Source organism: Apaloderma vittatum, unplaced genomic scaffold (genome assembly GCF_000703405.1).
Source record: "Apaloderma vittatum isolate BGI_N311 unplaced genomic scaffold, ASM70340v1 Scaffold44969, whole genome shotgun sequence".
Lineage (NCBI taxonomy): Eukaryota > Metazoa > Chordata > Aves > Trogoniformes > Trogonidae > Apaloderma > Apaloderma vittatum.
This window is the reverse complement of record NW_009735494.1, coordinates 25476-43769: the sequence shown is the minus strand read 5'-3', so window position 1 is coordinate 43769 and position 18294 is coordinate 25476. Positions and strand designations below refer to the sequence as shown.

Here is an 18294-nt window from a genome sequence, read left to right as displayed (position 1 = left end):
GTTTCAAGCCATGTTCTAATCATCGCTGTGTTTCAAGTAACAAAGTATGTGATGGTGCAAATGATTGTGGTGACAACTCGGATGAATTTGACTGTAAAGGTAAATGACAGTTAATTCCGAAGTGAATTTGGAATATTGCTCTGTAAATACTTAGTATGTGAATAGAAGTAGCTAGAAAATATGTGTAACTTCATTGGAATTACAAGTGCTGGGGTTTGTTTCGCTAGAATTCAAAACCAAGCAGGTGTGAAGTAGTAAATGAAAGAGCATCTTTACTACCAACAGAAGAGGTTGAAAGATTGGTGATTTCTTCTCTGCATCTGCTGCATTGTTTCTTCTTTGGAGTAGCTAGCCTTCTATTTCTTTGCCACTCAGATGCAAGGCAACGTCTGTGTCCTTTGCAAAACTTACTAGAATTGTTCTCCTTTTCGTATTAGAATTGCCTTTCTTTTTATGTCTTAAAACATGAATATTTATATCTGTGTATCAACCAATGAGTAAAGACTCGCTATCAGGCAAACCAAATCCTTAGTTACAATTCAGAAAGACTGGAGGGGAAATTATTCTACAATATATAGCAAAAATCCGTATAGCTGTGGTGACTAGCATTTTTTTGAAAACAATGTGGTTTTTGAAAACACTGAATATGAGTAGAGAGAAAAGAACATGGGCAGAAACCCCAATGTGGTGTTACATGAAAGAAATCCAAAAGATTCATAAACAGCCCTGAAAGTGCTTTTTCCTTTCTCACATGGTGATTATATCGAATTGAATTATCCAGAGACACATTTAAGCTTAAAAAATAAATTTAAAAATCAGAAACTACACTTTCAAGGTTATTAGACATTACATTTCTACTGAATTTTCAGCAATGGAAGGTACCGTGTGTTCTCTATGCCTCGTTCTAAAATGTAAAAGTTTTGAACATAATACGTGTAATATGCATCTGAAAAGCCTGTTTAGTACACAATTTTCCATCTTTTATAACCATATGTTATAGATTCAACATGCGCTTCAACAGAATTCCGTTGCGCAGATGGGCTTTGCATTGGAAAATCAGCCCAGTGCAACCAGATCATTGATTGTGCAGATGCTTCGGATGAAAAGAACTGTAGTAAGTTTGTGTTTGTGCTTCATTGTAGCATCTGTTCCATGATTATTCCTTGTTATGTACCGGTTAATTCATAATCATGACTAGTTGGATACCAGCAGCTGCATGCTCTGCGCAAACTCCGGCTAAACCTGAAATCCAAACTATTAAGCTCTCAATCTCTATTAGGTGTGATATAGTAATTTACACTCTCTTTCCAGATAATACAAACTGTGCTTACTTCTATAAACTTGGAATAAAATCGTCAGGATTTATTAGCTGTAATTCAACTTCTCTCTGCATACTGCCAGAATGGATGTGTGATGGCTCTAATGACTGCGGAGATTATACAGATGAACTGAGATGCCCAGGTAACTGTGAAAAAGAAAATAAGAAAATTTTTTTTTTTTTTAAATAACTACGTTTTTTTTCTAATTGTGTTGCAAAATGTTTATTCAGACAATACTTTTTTATTTAAGACAGAGATTTATATAGCGTTGACTGTATTTTTTTTTACCAGTCTTTAATTTGTGTTTCATCATATTATACAAATTTTACTAATTACCGCTGCATTTTTCTAAAGAAAACTGTAATGTTTAGCTTTCTGTTTCGTCCAGGTTAGGTCTGTCATTCATGACTTTTATTTAAGTAAAACACTAGTCATTAGTATAGAAGATGAAAACTTTTATCAGTGCAAATACTTTTTTTTTGTATTATCAGTGCAAATACCTTGTTTGTTTTCACAATTGACACATGTTAGATTGTAATACACCTGCAGTGACCAGTACCTCTCTCTTCTAAGAATCATTTAGTAAAATTAAATATCTACTAATTAATAGGTGTTATTAATTTGTAAAAATAAAACTTTTAATTTTATGTAGTTAAATACTATCCAGTTTTTGCCTAGTCATTCACATAATCTGATTATTTCCATTTAGTACTCTCTTTTTCTGTGTGATAATCCAACTGTGTCACCAGAGACTTTTATTAGAATTCTCATATATTTTGTGCCAACTTTATTGATGAAAATATTACCAGGATCCAGAAAGAAACCTAGACTTTCAGTACTAATGTCAATGAACCTGACATTAAGAAATTTCATCCTTTGTACAAGCCAGATGCACATTATAGTTTCCATTCTGGTATTTCTATTCTCAAAATTGACTATTAATTCTTCAGAATTTGCTGAATGCAGTGCTTCATTAAGCTCAGAATAGCTTAGATTTACTGTATTTCCTTTGTCTATAATATTTTGTTTTCCACACCGAAGAAGGTTTTGAGGGCAGTGTGCTATTGCTTCAGTAAACTAATGTTGCATTTTATTCCATCGTCTGCTAATTTGCATTACTTTATTCTGTCTTTCAAATGTGTGCCAAAAAGTTCCATCATTTTAATGTGTGACTAATTGCTTGGATCATTCCTCCCTTTACTTGGAATCAAAGCCATTCCCATTCAACCTGCATGTGATTTCCTTTGCCATTTCATTCAAAACTGACCAACCTTGGAATGTGAAATTTTGGAGTGTTGTTTCTGTTATGAATATGATCATTGCCATTAACAGTCTTTTTTTAGTGTCATTGTCCTTTGAGAGAGTTAAAGCAATATATTTATTCAGAGGTGGCTATACTTAGACAATCTTCAACATCTATCGAGTCATCCCAGTCATCCCACTTCTTTCTTTATTCTGTTTTCTATTCATACAGCCCTAGAAGCCATAAATGTAACTTTAACTTTGTTTTTGAGAGCGAGAGAGGGAGAGAAAGGAGGGGAAAAAAAGCAAAACTAGTGTTGATAGCCCCAATACCTTAAGGGAGTAAAAGAAACCTTGACTGAGAGCTCCAGTGATCTCCAATACTTGTAGCTCATGTCCTTCTCTTCGCTTTTCCCAGGCAAAGACCTTGCTTGAAATTTTGAAAGTATGTGCCACTCATAAGGCTAATATTTGTGGTTATGTCATGAAATTAAGTACATGGTATGTTTTCTTTCCTCCCATCTGTTTTGAAAGCATCCAGAAAAGTAAAATCTTAAAAGACTCACACTATACAAACGAAAGAAGGCGAGGAGGAAGAAATTGTTAATTTATGACTAAATCTGTGGCTCCAGTACCAGTGGTGTAGCTCCAGTTAGTCAGTGCATGCATCCCAATGAGTGTGACAAAAATACTGCCACAGTTAGATTATCTTGTGGATGATGACAGATAGATTATAAGGGCAATTCCTTCAGGTGGTGTAAAAAGACAAGCAATGTTGATTTGTCTGACCTCAAAACCTGTAAATTGAACAACTTTCCTTCTGTAAGTCCTTTGAATTTAGTTAGACACTGTGCTCTCACTCTTCTCTAAATAATTTCAGCTCCCTAAACTACATAGCTGTCACTATTCTATAATTTGTTCGAAAACAATTAAATAATAGTTTGGGGTTTTTTTGCATTTTTACATATAAATTCTTTTGACCACTAGTATTCAGAAATATAGTAGAAATGTGTTAGGCTTCTAATCATACTAGTAGAGACCATTTTACATTACATTCTTTATTTTATCACAGTTCAAAACAAACCCACATGTGAAGAAAATTATTTTGGTTGTCCTAGTGGAAGATGTATTCTGACCACCTGGCTTTGTGATGGGCAGAAAGACTGTGAGGATGGAATAGATGAATTGCACTGTGGTGAGCATTTTGTCTTATTTTCATTTCTGTAATCACTAATGCACTTGGAAAACAGGAAGATGTGTGTATTTTTATCTTAGAGACTGAATCTAGAGCTGTGTAAAAAGGTCTCTATTCTCAGATTCAGCTGCTTAGTACTTCATGCTGCCAATATCTTAAATCCTGTCTTGTGCCAGAATGAAAACCCTATAAAAAGTTTTTTCTCCTAATGATGTGTTTGTATACAGACTTCTTTAATGCTCTATAATTGAACAATTTCATAGTTCCTCATTAGTACAGTTTTATATATATAAAATCAGCTTTTATCAGTATCTTGACCTCAACAGGAAGTAACAAAATATATATTTTTGACTAAAAAATAGACATTTCTTTGCATCAGAGGTTACAGAAATTAATTACTTAAAGTAATAGCAAAGGTGATGTGAACAGAATACAGCATAAACTGTGAACCAAGTTAAGGGTCCATTCTGTCACAGATCTTTTAAGATTCATAAACTCAATCAACGAGCAGGTTGATTTTGCTCATAGTGAGACCTGGCCTTTTAATTTTATGTGGATTAACTGGAAAAATTATTTATATAACTAAATTGTAGCAGAACAGCCAAAAAAGCAATCTCAATGGTTTTTCATTCCCTATTTAAACAAAAATCGAATTTTTTATATTCCTTTTTTTCTTTTTTTTTTTTCTTGCTGTACCACTTAACATAACCGAAAGTTATACTTTACTCTCTTATGACCCAGCTTCCGTTAACATGTTTCTGTGTTCGGTTTGCAGTTTTTATTGTGTATACGCATCTTACAATTTCCAAATTAGGAACTGCTGTGCATTATGAAAATCAGAAGGTTTTGTGTTGACCACATTCATCAAACGTAACTTGATGTTTGCATTTCCAGGTTTTATTACTCATACATACTTAAGTGCAATATTGTAAAACCCAGCAGGTGATTTTTGAGGGAGAATGAGGAGGGAGTTTAGTCAATTCTTTTTTCCTTACGTATTGGTCTTACCCATTTTGAAGTACTTGTTACAATAATCTGCTCTCAGGTTCACATTGCATTACCTAGAATTATTTGTGTCATCAGTAAAAAAAAGATTATTCATAAAGAAAGAGGTCTGGGAAAAGTGTATGATTTGACATTTTCAGAAAGGGTCATAATAATAGCATTTCTTTAGAATGGTTGTGCACACAGATTTTGAAGATGTGATGAGCATGTGATTATTTTTAATGTATACAAAAGTTTAAAAAGGACAATGGAATGCAAACATACAGCTTTTCTTCTTGTCAGAGAAAAGAACACGAAATTTTTTTAAAGATGGAGTTAAATACTGCAATACCAAGACAAAGACTGTGTTGGAAAATTTCAACTGTGCCATCTCTGCCCTACTGCTAAAATACAGCAGTTCACTATCATTATAATATCTATGTGAGATATAAAAACCTGACTTATGTTTTTAATATGTTTGTCCTTATCCCATTACCACAATGTTGAAAAATGTTAGAATGTGGTTTGAATGGTTTTATTTATTTATTATGATGAATGTGTTTGTGAATGCAATTGGTAACATCCTGAACACCAAGATTAGGATTATACTGTTTGACCCAGTGCTGTCGTGAACCTAACAAATGCAGTGGCCGGTGTCATTCCTAGATTCATCTTGTTCATGGAATCAGTTCGCTTGCTCTGCAAACAAGTGTATCTCTAAGCAATGGACTTGTGATGGTGAGGATGACTGTGGAGATGGTTTAGATGAGAGTGATGCTATTTGTGGTAAGTAGAATAATTTCAGTTCTGTCTCATGTCGGGTCAATCATGCTGAAAGAGAACGAGTGATCCAAGAAGGTGGTGGAAGGGGTACAAGTACAGCACCTCCAAAGAGCATGTGCTTTAAGGATGGGGCATTAGAGGATATCCTCCCCAGCCCCTTCCAGCCAGCAACTAGATACCATTTTATGGGGACTTTATGATTTGTGCATAGTCTGTCAGTGAAGGTGTGAATGGCATGCCAACATAGGCAAAAGGGGAACCAAACTTTCCTCCAGTTCCCATCCTTGATGTAAAACCCCTCTATCGCTCTTCAGGTTTTACGTTTCAGTGGTACGTGCTTAAAGACTCTGAGGTTGGGGAGACTCTAAAGCATTCTCCAGCTCTTTCTCCTGTTCCCTTAAATTCTTTACATATATAAAGTCAAAAGCGTTGTTGCATAATATTTCTCTCAGATTCTAAAGCGCTTCAAATTGCGTAGGGAATTGAAAAATTTACTTTCATTCTGGCGTTCTGTTGATTGGAAATACATTAGTGGATGTTTTTTGAGAGAAAATCACATTGTATGAAGTCGTCCTATCGCAACCTCATGGCATTTGAAACTTTAGTTCCATCTTTATTTATGCTGTATTTTAGGATTTCTTTTTTTAAGATTTCAGCCTTTAACTCTTATTAAATATTTGTTCCTTTTCAAAAATCCTCTTACTTAAAATACTCTTTGTTGAATGGGCTTTATTTCATATTTCATATGGAATACCACAGTAAAAATACTGTTGATAACTTCACTGGAAGCGTGAATGAGACAGAGAAGAAAATTCCTCAGTTTATGTTCAGAATTGTGGTTTGTTAAAGTAGTTTGATGATGAAACACAGATGTAGAAATGCCAACAAATTAAAAGGGCAATGGTGGAAATTATATTGTTACAGTACGGCAAAATATGAATGAGTTACTACATTTACTTCAAGCTGACATCCATCCATCCATCTACAGCATGTTTCTTCACTGCAGAAAATTAAGCGACTGTAACAAACATGAAGAACAGAACAAATACATTTGGATCTCTGTCTGCTCTGTGCATAGTATTCTACACGTCACGGTGATGTAGTTGAGAGGCGTCCCTGCCCATGACAGGGAGATTGGATTAAAATGATCTCTAAGGTCCCTTCCAGCCTAGGCCATTCTATGAAATTACTTCAGTCCTCTTACTGCATCTACTTCAAAAAACTTTTGGTTTGACTGAACACAGGTTCCTCGTGAGGGGGTGTGGGAAATTCTATGAAATAGCAGATTGTCGAAACTATACTGTAAAATACAGTCTCAGCCAGCAGGTTTACCAGGATGTGCAGAACAGAATCTTCTTTCAGGTTTATTTTCAAACCAGATAGAATGTGTTCAGCACTCTCACGTAATGTTTTCTTCAGGTTCAGTGACCTGTGCAGCAGATACGTTCAGTTGCTTGGGCTCCCGCGCCTGTGTCCCCCGGCACTGGCTTTGTGACGGTGAAAGAGACTGTCCTAACGGAAGCGATGAACTGTCAACAGCAGGCTGTGGTATGTTTGTTTGTTAAAAACACATCAAATTTATTCTCCTGGTACTTTTACCTTTGCAATAGCCAGGTGCTGCCTGCGTCTGTAGCGTCGTACCGTTATACTATCAAGATTATTAGCAAAGATTGATGTGAACGTACATGCCAGGATATTTCAGTGATTTAATCAACCTGACTTCTTCAGGTTTTTTAATACATGCTGAAGCACGCTGGCTGAAGATCAATATGTGTGGCACGTCATAGACATTGTACAGCATGTTTACTAATGAAAATTAGTGCATTATTGACAGTGCAATTTTATTGCTTTTCCTGAAGAAAATGCTGGCGTGTGTCAGGGAGGTTGTGCATCCAAAAGGGAGATACAGCTCTGTCTCTAAATTATTCTGGCTAGTTGTTTAGATCTTTACATCTTTTGGCCTATCAGCTATTGCTTCCAGTCTTCTGAGATACCTTTCTATTAAAAGTGTCAGGAGTTCAGTAGTAATTTCATTAGGGATTTTGTTTTATTAATGTATATAAAAATGGTATAAGTTAATAACATTTTAAAAACGGTCTCTCCACTGAGTGCTGTCACCATTTCTAGGCTGAGTCATATTTTGAGCATTTATGGATTTTAAAGGGCTTTTGTTCAGGTGCAGAGTAATGTAGGAAGGACATCTGTACTTCCCAAATTTTCTTCTCCTCAGAGACAGACCTTAGGTTAGCTGTAGAGTGCATCAAGTTCTGAAGCCTTTCTGTCTTGCATCACGTGAGATTTAGGCTATCCTTATTTCTTTAGCTATATTTGTGGTGACAAGTAGCTCCTTCTGCTATTGAATTGTGTGATGCTCTTTGTATGAATCAAAATTTATGGTTATTTCCATTGAATTCACTTAGACTAACTGCTTTGTATTTCATCTTTCTGTAAGAAAATGGCTCTGTATCTTACTGTTCTCAATTTCATTTATTTTTATGTACTGTATTTTCCTTAGCTCCTAATAACACTTGTGACGAGAATGCTTTCATGTGCCATAACAAAGTCTGCATTCCCAAACAGTTTGTATGTGACCATGATGATGACTGTGGAGATGGATCAGATGAATCTCTGGAATGTGGCAAGTATAACAAAAGTAGAGTAAACAGAAAAATTCCAAACTGTTAACTGTAAGGCCTTCTGCAAGGTCTATTACTCTAGGTCACTATTGAAAAAGCTCTTTTTAGAATTGTTTTGGTATTAACTTTGTGCATTAATGAATACAATTTTTATTTACCTGATGCTGGAGCTACAGGGACAAGTCATTTACTGTACTTGTGACTTAAAGGATTACTGATAACATTTAACAGAATTTCAAAATGTACAGTCTATAATTTCTTGTTCGTTTTGTGTATCGTATCTTTTTTGTCTTTTTCTGTATACACATTTTTTCTGTCAATTGATGGAACATCTCTGCCATGAAAATTTCTTTGATACAAGTTTTAATTCTATTGTATAATCCTGTATTTTTAATGAAATCTTTATAATAATTACTTGTAAACAAAAAAACGGCAATAATTCAAGCTGGGGAGAGCATGAGAACAAAATATCACAAAAAACATTTTGGGGGTATAGTGATTTCCAAAACATCTGTTAGAAAGCTACTTCATAATAATAACAAAGAGTTTGATTACACCTAAAAAAAATGTGTTTATGATTGAGAGCTGCATAAATTTGTTTTACATATGTGGGAAATGTTTCATGACCATACTGTGCTGCATCAGAAAATTTGATTTCTCTGCGGGTAGGCACGTATGAGTGTACAATGCGTGGGATCTCTTTATGGAAGAAAAGATACTTTTACTTACATTGCGTTGTATACGCAAAATTTTATACCAAAAGTATGAAGTGAAGCATGAAGCAATTGATTGCTGTGTTTCTAGGGTATCGTCACTGTCGTCCTGGAGAGTTCACTTGTGCTGATGGAAGATGCCTTTTAAATTCGCAGTGGCAATGTGACGGTGATTTTGACTGCCCAGACCATTCTGACGAAGCACCGATAAACATAAAATGCAAAAGTTCAGGTTTGTATGTAGTTTTTTTTTTTAATAACATGTGACCTTTTTGTTTCGGAAAGCAATGGTTTAGAATTGTAGGTAGGGAAGTAGGTAGCTTAAATCTCCAGTGCTTTCATGGTGCTTTTCCTTTGGTCTTGCCAAGATTGTATTCTCAAGCATCCAAAACTTCCATTCACAAAATTCAAGCCACCAACTCCTTTGCCATAAGGTGGCTGCTAGTTCCTTAGTTCTTTAATTCAGCTAGCACTAAAATGAATTGCCAAAGTTTCTGAAAATGTTTACTATGTTTAATACAGTAATCACAGCAGTAGATCATAAAGAGGATGTTATATTGTTCTGCCTCTAAATAATAAGTACTGATTTCTTTTTATTAGTAAAATACTTACCAAGTGTGGTTGGTTTTAGTGATGTTCTCTACTGACATGAATAAAATTGCTGAGGTCTGACTGGGGTTTGAGAGTTAAATGAATCTTGACCTGCACAGGATATTCTATGAGTTTATTGCACAGTAGCCTAGTCCTTTGTCCCGATTTTGCTGGATATCACTCGTTTGCTTTGAGGTGTAAGGTAACAAGCCTACCTTATATTTAAGTGTTCTAATTCTGATTTGAGGAACCTGCAGGTAGCTTAAGTGGTGTATTCAGATTTTGCCAAACATGGAAAAAATGTTCATGCATGTCCTCAGGTAAGGAATGTGTCAGAATTCAGTCATGTTACTAAACACCTCAGCATCCACAGGGGAGCGGAGCTATGCTTTTTACATTTTCTAAACTGTAATACTGTATTTTATCCAGAAATAATGCAGATTCTCGATTATATGAAAGCAAATGTGTAGAAGGCAGTAGTAAGTTTAAGTCTTCATATGTTTTCTTGGAGAGGAATAACCTTTAAAGACACTGAAAAGTAGGTGGAGTTATCAATAAGAAATGAATATTCAATTTTTATACAATTGTTTCATCTCACATGCACACATTACTGCTGATCTATAAGAAAATTCATTCCAAATGCAAAGAGACCACACTAAGTTATGTTCTCTGTTTTTGTTTTCCAGAGCAGTCATGTAACAACTCTTTTTTTATGTGCAAAAGTGGCAAGTGTATTCCTCAAAGTGATGTTTGTGATAGCAAAGAAGATTGTAGTGATGGATCTGATGAGAAAAGCTGCTACATTAATGAATGCCTCAGTAAGAAAGTTAGCGGCTGTTCTCAAGATTGTCAGGATCTTCCTGTTGGATACAAGGTGAATAATTAGAAAATGTGATGTCATATAACACAAATTCTTAATTCTTAACTGTTTCCTAACAACCTGATGTTTATAATAAATCTTCAGTGTCTTTTCCTTCCCTTAGTAGCTTACATACTGTAGTAAGAGCATTAAATTTTTTATTTCCAGTAAGCAAACAATTGCCAATTTTATAACAAAGAGGTACAATACATACCTTAAATGTATAGAAAAGAACATACAATGCTTTAAGTACAGCAAATCACATCGATGTGTACAGACCACTAAAAATCAGTTGTGCAAAAGAATAACACATAGGAATGAGTGAATAGCAGGAATAGCAGTTTTCACCCTTTTTTTTTTTTCTTTAAGTCAAAGAGATTGAGAGGACTCTTTAAATAGATTATCATTACCTTAGTTGCAGAATAAAACTGTTAGTCGTTTGCATGAGTTTTCTGAATCACCTGAATCTGCTCTTTGGCTGTGAGATGTAGAGAGGAATATTGGATATTATGTAAATCCTATCCGCTGACTGCACTAACCTGTAAGTAGAAGCTGAGAACAGAAGAGAAGTTCGGGGTTTTTTCGGGGTTTCAACTCTGAAGTAACCTTAATGACACCCTGAATGTTTAATTTTTAAATAGAATATTGGCCCACTAAATAAAATCTGTCCAACATGACTTAACTGTAAACACATTCAGACCTCTAAAACCGTGTCCTAGAGGCCATAGACTAGAGAGCTGGCGACTACACTGGCTACAGCAAAACCCTCGTTGTGGAGGATCATGTCATGGGTGTCTGCAAAGAGAAGTACAAAAAATACAAGAGGGAATGCGACACAAAATTTTCCACTGATGAAATGATGCCCGTTTCAATACCTCTCTACCCAGTTGTATTTTGCATCATTCATATTGCGTGTGATTAGCTTGCCACAGTGATCGTCAGGCCCCAGTAAAAAACAGCTTGAAGAGTTCTCGTTCACCTTTCTGTATTGGTAATGCTAGATGTTATCAGTGCTTCAAGAATAAGTAGTAAAAACTGTATATCTTTGCCAAAAAGCACGTGCGTACTTGAAAATGAGGAACTCCAGCTCCATCCATCGTTATTTTCATAGAAGAATCCTCTCCATATTTCTGAAACGATGTATTTTACTTCAGTTAAGGAAGCAAGAATAATGACTCATTCTACAGGGTTATTTGGGAGGGAATGTTACTTAGGATCACACCAACAATAGTTGAAAAGAAATGTAGGTATGTCTGCCTGTAAGTGACATAAACAGCAACATAATTAAGCTTACTTGAAAAACTGAGACTACAGGAAAATGTTTATGATACTAACACATTCAAAAAGAATGTGTTACCAAAGATAAACAGAATCCAGTGCGTAATTCAAAACTAATGTATTTGTTTTTCTTTCCCAGTGCAAATGTTGGCCTGGATTCTTGCTGAAGGATGATGGCAAAACCTGTATAGATATTGATGAATGTTCATCTGGATTTCCCTGTAGCCAGCAATGCATCAATACGTATGGAACCTACAAATGCTTGTGTGCAGATGGGTATGAAATACAACCTGATAACCCAAATAGCTGCAAATCCCTTTCAGGTATTTTTTTTTTCTTTTTTTTTCTTCAATCCACAGCTGTATGCAAAATAATTTGTGAAATACCATAGCCCTATGGTCTACGTAACTCTTTTATACAAGACAGAGTTACTCCAAAGCACACTACTTCTTGTGTAAGCAATAGGAATGTGATTCAATGTCTGAATGTAATAAGAAGTTCTATTTTTAATATGTAATTTGCTCAGGTAATTTATAGGGAATAATTAGAGTGGATTATGAAAGTATGAATTAGTAACTTTATTAGAAAACATATTAAGAAAGTTAAATTACATCACTTAATGCTACTTCCAAGTGATAATAGTATGTTTATGATAAGTGTTTAAAAGATTTCTGGTTCTTTTCATCAACCTAAATATTAGAATGTACTTCAGACTTGCTGGTGTGAAAATGAGGAGCAGAAAAAATAATAGAGGTTGCAAAATCTATTATTCCTGTAGCATATGAAATCCTCCAGCCTTACACGTAATACATAGCGAAGTTCAAGATACGTAAGAACGTTGATTGTTTCCCCATGTCCCTGTCTATGCCACTGATGGTGATGCTAAGTGCTTCAGTGTGTGGGATTGGCTGGATCAGTGAAATGTCAACAGAGTGAAATGTCAACAGGAAGGAAATAAAAACCCCATTACGCAGGGGAGGACAGAAATACAGTATCTGCTTTTTGTTTCACACCTAGCAAGCCAACTCATCCATTTAGAGTCTGTAGATCACGCATCAGAGCACAGTTGATTGGAGCTGCAACATCTCAAACTTCAAAAGCAATCACGACCGAGCTGTTTGCACTGTGCCAGGGGCGGTCGTGCTTCGAGGAGGGGCCACGATGGGGAGGTTTAGCCTAATGCTGATTTCTTGCACGAATGGCCTTGAACTCTTTCCAAGAGAGCAGAACATAACAGCCCTTCTCCACAAACCACTAAGAGTCAGTGCAGAGGATGATGCCTCCCATCCTTCAGCTGTCGGAGAATGTCTTAAGAGCTGAATGTAAAATTCAAGCAAGGTGGTACAGTGGTACAATTTGGTATGAGGGCAGAGTAGTCTAGGCAAGACATTACATTCCAGAAAATAAAGGCACCTTTTTTATGTTATTTTTTCACTGTTACGTATGTCAGTATCAGAGGTGCTTCAAAGTAATGGCATGAATGAGTATCTGAAGGAATGTTTTTTGATAAACTAGAAAACTAGTCAACAGGCCATACCTAGCTTAAAATCAGAATCAGAGAATCAAGGTTTGTCCAAATACCTGTTTCTTTATGTCGAACCGTTCAATGTCTTAAAATCTCACAAAGCAATGGTCAAAACATGCTTGGTTTGCAAATGTAACAAATAGTCATAATTTGAAAGTGAATGTTGAAATTAAAACAAGTGGTATGGAATTTGTTTCAAATTTAATCTCTGGTGTTGAATTAGGATAAAGTACAGTATGGTTCCCATATTACAAAGGCAAAAAAAAATTACTTTAAAAGGTATACTAATTGATTGCTTTGTTCATTTTTATACTGCATCATTGATCTTTCTTGGAACATTTGAATGTTTTAAATATTTCTTTCATCCATAACATTGATCAGAGCATGTAACATTTATTTTTCAAACCATCTGTATTTCAGCATTGTATTCCTGATTTTCCATAAATTAACGTAAAAGCTAGTCTAATATATTCTTTCTCCCGGGGTTTAGATGAGGAACCTTTCTTAATTCTGGCTGATCATCATGAAATAAGAAAAATTAGCACTGATGGATCCAACTACACTTTGTTGAAACAGGTATAATCATAGCCATGCTCTAAGTTTAACTCGATACTTTTATTCTTTTCTAAAGTGTGCAACTGACAGAAACGTCATCCTACAATTGGCATTGTATGCACCATAGAACAACTGCAGTATCTCTGGAGTTTTTATAGTATTTTAAATTGACTATTTTATCAGAATTTGACATGATTAAAGCTCAGGCAGTTGTTTCGTCAGTCATTCTGATGTACTAAAAAAAAAAAATGTTATTTGTGATCCTCTTCCATCACAATATGTTTTGCACAACGTGTATATCTCAGGTTTTAAAAACAAAAGAAAACCCAAAAACTATTTGGCCATTTGTTATTTGGGCTATGTACTGTCATAATCCAAATCAGTTTTTGATTTAGACAGACAATTCCAAGATTTACAGTATTACAGTGCATGAACTTCTTTGGCTAAATCTATTTTTTTAAATATTTATTCTAAATTATTGTAACAGGAAAAAAACCTGTGAAAACCAGTACAAATTAGAAAGTCATTTAGTAAATACAGAGCTGTTGTTTTAGCAGTTTCTGTTCTCTTCTATGCTTCACCTAAGTGTAGTTACTTACCATAGATTAGAATTCCAAAATATGTTTTAGTAAAAACATTTATTTCCTTGAGTACTAATTAATCAATTTTAGAAAGACTAGTTAATCAATTATTGCCAGTCAATATCGTTGGGCTTTTTGTGACTTCTTGTGTCAGTAAGCTGTGCACCTTAATGTCACGAGAGAGGTCAGGTCTTGCTTAGGTCTTCAAAACGGTAATTACAGAATTAACCATCTTGCATTAAACATTGACTTTATTTAAGCACAGCAAGCATTATGTTAAAGTCTGTTCTGAAATCCTTCTGACTACCTCTCATTTACATCCCACTGCCTCTCTCCTCTTTTGCTGGTATACTTATTAACAGAAGCCTGTGAAAAGAGGGGAGCTATGATAGATTTTCTTTATGGTTGGTGCTGACAGATTGTCTCAGATCTTCATCACTCGGGAGTTTAATGGACTCCTCTTCAGTACACTAGAGACCATGTAGCTCCATCCATTGAAGAGAATATGGGTGTTCCTGTCACATTAATTCACTAGTCTGATAAATACCTCTGCTGTTGAACCTACTGGCCTTTGACCCTACAAATATTGCATTTCAAAATGCATCTAGATTTGAAAGCAAAAGAGGGAGCTATACCAGCAGAACAGGTGGGCTGTCTCCTCATAAGGACATTTTTTTGTCCTTCGAATGTTGTGATGGATCGTCTCTCTTCTTTAGGCATCTACCAGATGAAGGCAAATACCAGAGCTGCTCTGGCAAGGGAGCGAAATCACCCTTCTCTGTGTATTTGATCTGTGCTTTGCCATCCTAACAGTTGTTCATAGAAACTCAGAGTAAGGGAACTGAAAGCATTAGCTCATTCAGTCTTCTCTGAGTTATGTGCCAGCTTTTTTCTACCCTTTTTTTTTTCCCAGAATGCATAAATAGTACAACTGTTTAAATCGTGTCTCATGTATGTTCTTTGCCTTCCATTTTCTTCACTCGCAGTCATCAAAATCCCTTGGACTTCTAGAGTCAGAGTAGATAGAATCTCCCTCCTCATAATTTGTGATTTTTAGTTCAATATTATTTTTAATTGGGGAATGCAGGTTATGGCCTAGGACATCATGTCCTGTGTGTAACAAGAAACAAACAAATCCACAAGTTTAAGATGAGAGACTATTGCAGCTGACGCCATTTGAAAGCTTCCCTATTACTTCTAAAAGCAGATTACATGAAAAATGGCAAAGATTTATGCTAGGAGGGCTTAAAAATGATGTGTAGATCACAAAGAACTGTATTGCAGATGTAAGGAAATAATTTTACATGCAGCTGATTTTCTGATAAATATTTGAACTGAAGTGACTCCAAGTAAAGAATTTACAGCCGAAAACTTCCAGGCAGTAAATTGTTTTTCTAGTCTGACTACTTAAACTTCTACAACACTGTAAATGTAAGGCTAATTTTCTCCCAAATTGCTCACTTTGCTTTCTAGAATGTTACAAATTCTTATAGTCTTTGGTATACATTCACCTGTTGTCTCCTTTGTTAAGAATTTGGGGTGGGTGTTCAGCTGTATATTTATATTTTTATACTAATGGATAAAAAGACAGAAGGACTTTGCAGGGCAGTTATGACCGACAGCGCTGGAGTTGGTTTAGCTAAAACACTCTGTGCGTAGAACTGTAGATAATTTTGAAAAAGAGAGCAGTCCTCCAGCACTGGATTGTTTCAGGCTTTCTTTACTGATGGTTTGTGGCAGCCTAATCACTCTTTTCCTCTACATTTAGATCAAAAGACAGATTAACAGTATTGCACTGTAGTCGTCGGCAGATAAGCCATGTATCGCTTTCTGTACAATTAAGTAGTATTGTTCTTAGCTGTTTAATTTGGAGTTGGCTAGTCCAGTGCATACCCTCTACAGCTATGAATTACGTTAATGAGGGAGGTTACTGGTCTAGCTGAGAGTAGAATGATAAGGGCATTGATTCGTGTGGTTTTAAAAGGAGTCCAGACTGCATCTGTTCTTTTTGCTGCTCCGTCTTGGATTGGTCGCAACATCTTTGCATATTAAGAATAATTGTTATTTCACTACATATCATAATGTTAAGCAGATTACAGGCAAGGCTTTCCTATTCTGAGATGAGCCTTCATCTGAATGTGACACCTCTTTTCCTTGTCTGCCCCTTGGGATGAGAAACTATTATTGTATGCTTGCTCTTTCCAACCTGTGCGAGGTACCCCAGATATCACCACTCTTTTTTACAATGTATTGCCTTAGCAATTGGAGCCATAGGAGACTTCCAGATGCTTACGGGATCTCTTAACTCTCAAACTTGGTGTATATACAACCCCTGTGTGTCTCTATATACACTCACATATATATACACATGTACACAGTACCTATAGCATAGCTGCTGAGAATTTAAAACCTCCTTATTCAGAAATGAATTCTTTTTTTGAACTTTAGAGCTTTGAATTCCTGATGAATTTATATTAATAATATTTTCACTAAGTAGAGATAATAAATTTTATGCTATTTCTGACTTTATTGTTATTAAATGAATGTCATCGAGTTTGCCAAAGTAGTGCCAAAGGTAGTAATTAACAGAGAAAATGAGCAAAAAGTTAATTTTTACTGATAAAGTTAATTTTAATAATAGGAAAGAAAAGCGCAAGCTCTTCATTCAGTTTCATGTGTCATCTGCATTTCTGAAGGGAGATAGTTCTCTGTGACCCTATTTATTTCTGTTAAAATTTTTATCTTATTCTAATTGTTTACAAGTTAATGTATCAAAAAGTGAGAAGTACTTCAAAAATAGGCAAACAGCAAAATGAAACATTTTTGAGTATTACATGTAATGTATTTTGTATTCTCAATGCAATCCAAGAGTTTGTATTCAAACATTTGAATAAATGGATTTTTTTTTATTTATTTTTAGGGGCTGAACAATGTGATTGCAATAGACTTCGACTATAGAGAAGAGTTCATCTATTGGATTGATTCCAGCAGACCAAATGGTAGTCGCATAAACAGAATGTGTTTAAATGGAAGTGACATCAAGGTAATTGAGGATGACTAATATTAAATTTTTAATAATATTTAATTTATTTTTTTTTTAATATTTTGGGAAATACTTCTTCATGCCTTTAACTCAGATTGTGAGATTTTGGTATAGGTGTACAAACACAGTATGAGCTAACAAGTCCTAGTAAAATTTAGTTCCATTTGTATCTTATTTGAGGTAGATATAGGGATGGGTAGAAATGTATTTATGAGCTAAATTCCTTGCGACTTGACAGTTGACCCAATTGACAGTTCAGTGTGGTTTACAGGACACCAAAGAAGAAAAGAGCTGTAATTAAGTGTGAGTTGCGTAAATCCACTGATGTATTATTTCATCACGAATAATTTTTCATGGCTTTCGGTTTATTTTTGTCTTACCTCCACTGAACTGATAATGACAATATCTCATGGTCTTTGCTGTGAATAATTCCAAGGTAAAACTTTGCTTCCATTTCTACGCAGCCTGTTTGTTTTGCTTCTGTAGTGGAATAAGTTTGCAAATCCAATATTAAGCACATTTGTTGACTTACATAAGCATTTTTCCAGAATTGTGATAAACAGTAAGGAATTCTTCTTTGCTTCATTTCTTATGTCTGACCTTCTTAAACATGGAACATGTGAGCAGGAACATATCCCTCATTGTAAACCAGTAAGTTATGCAGAGAGAAGAGATTTCTATTATTATTGCGCAGCTGAGTACCTGGACTGACACATCCTCAGAGCACAATGACTTTAGGCTTTTTGAGGGTTAGGTTTTGAAATGGTCTGGCATCAGTGAACCTTGTTTACATCCTTCACACAGAAATAATTGTTATTAGAACTTAAAAAAAAACAAACAAAAAAAAAACAAAAAAAAAGAGGATGAGTAAGTTATGGCACTCCAGAAGTTTTAGTGAGCACCAGCAAGGATTGGTCCTGCAGAAAATAGAAGACAGGCAAGTGTAAGGTTCAAAATTTGTATCATATTTATTCCCTTTAAACATTTTAG

General features: G+C 35.3%; 1 protein-coding gene across 1 annotated transcript in view; it reads left to right on the top strand.

The window, feature by feature from the left end:
• Nucleotides 1-1000: 1000 nt before the first annotated feature.
• Nucleotides 1001-18294, top strand: part of LOC104279338 (low-density lipoprotein receptor-related protein 1B-like) — a gene marked incomplete at its 5' end in the record, with an annotated part of 40778 nt that continues 23484 nt past the window's right edge. Inside the window, 11 exons of the mRNA XM_009876585.1 lie at nucleotides 1001-1114; nucleotides 1312-1461; nucleotides 3634-3756; nucleotides 5407-5526; nucleotides 6943-7071; nucleotides 8039-8176; nucleotides 8964-9104; nucleotides 10150-10337; nucleotides 11740-11923; nucleotides 13616-13701; nucleotides 17182-17304. Of these exons, the coding sequence (XP_009874887.1) occupies nucleotides 1001-1114; nucleotides 1312-1461; nucleotides 3634-3756; nucleotides 5407-5526; nucleotides 6943-7071; nucleotides 8039-8176; nucleotides 8964-9104; nucleotides 10150-10337; nucleotides 11740-11923; nucleotides 13616-13701; nucleotides 17182-17304 (1496 nt within the window). The remainder of the gene's footprint in view (nucleotides 1115-1311; nucleotides 1462-3633; nucleotides 3757-5406; nucleotides 5527-6942; nucleotides 7072-8038; nucleotides 8177-8963; nucleotides 9105-10149; nucleotides 10338-11739; nucleotides 11924-13615; nucleotides 13702-17181; nucleotides 17305-18294) is intronic.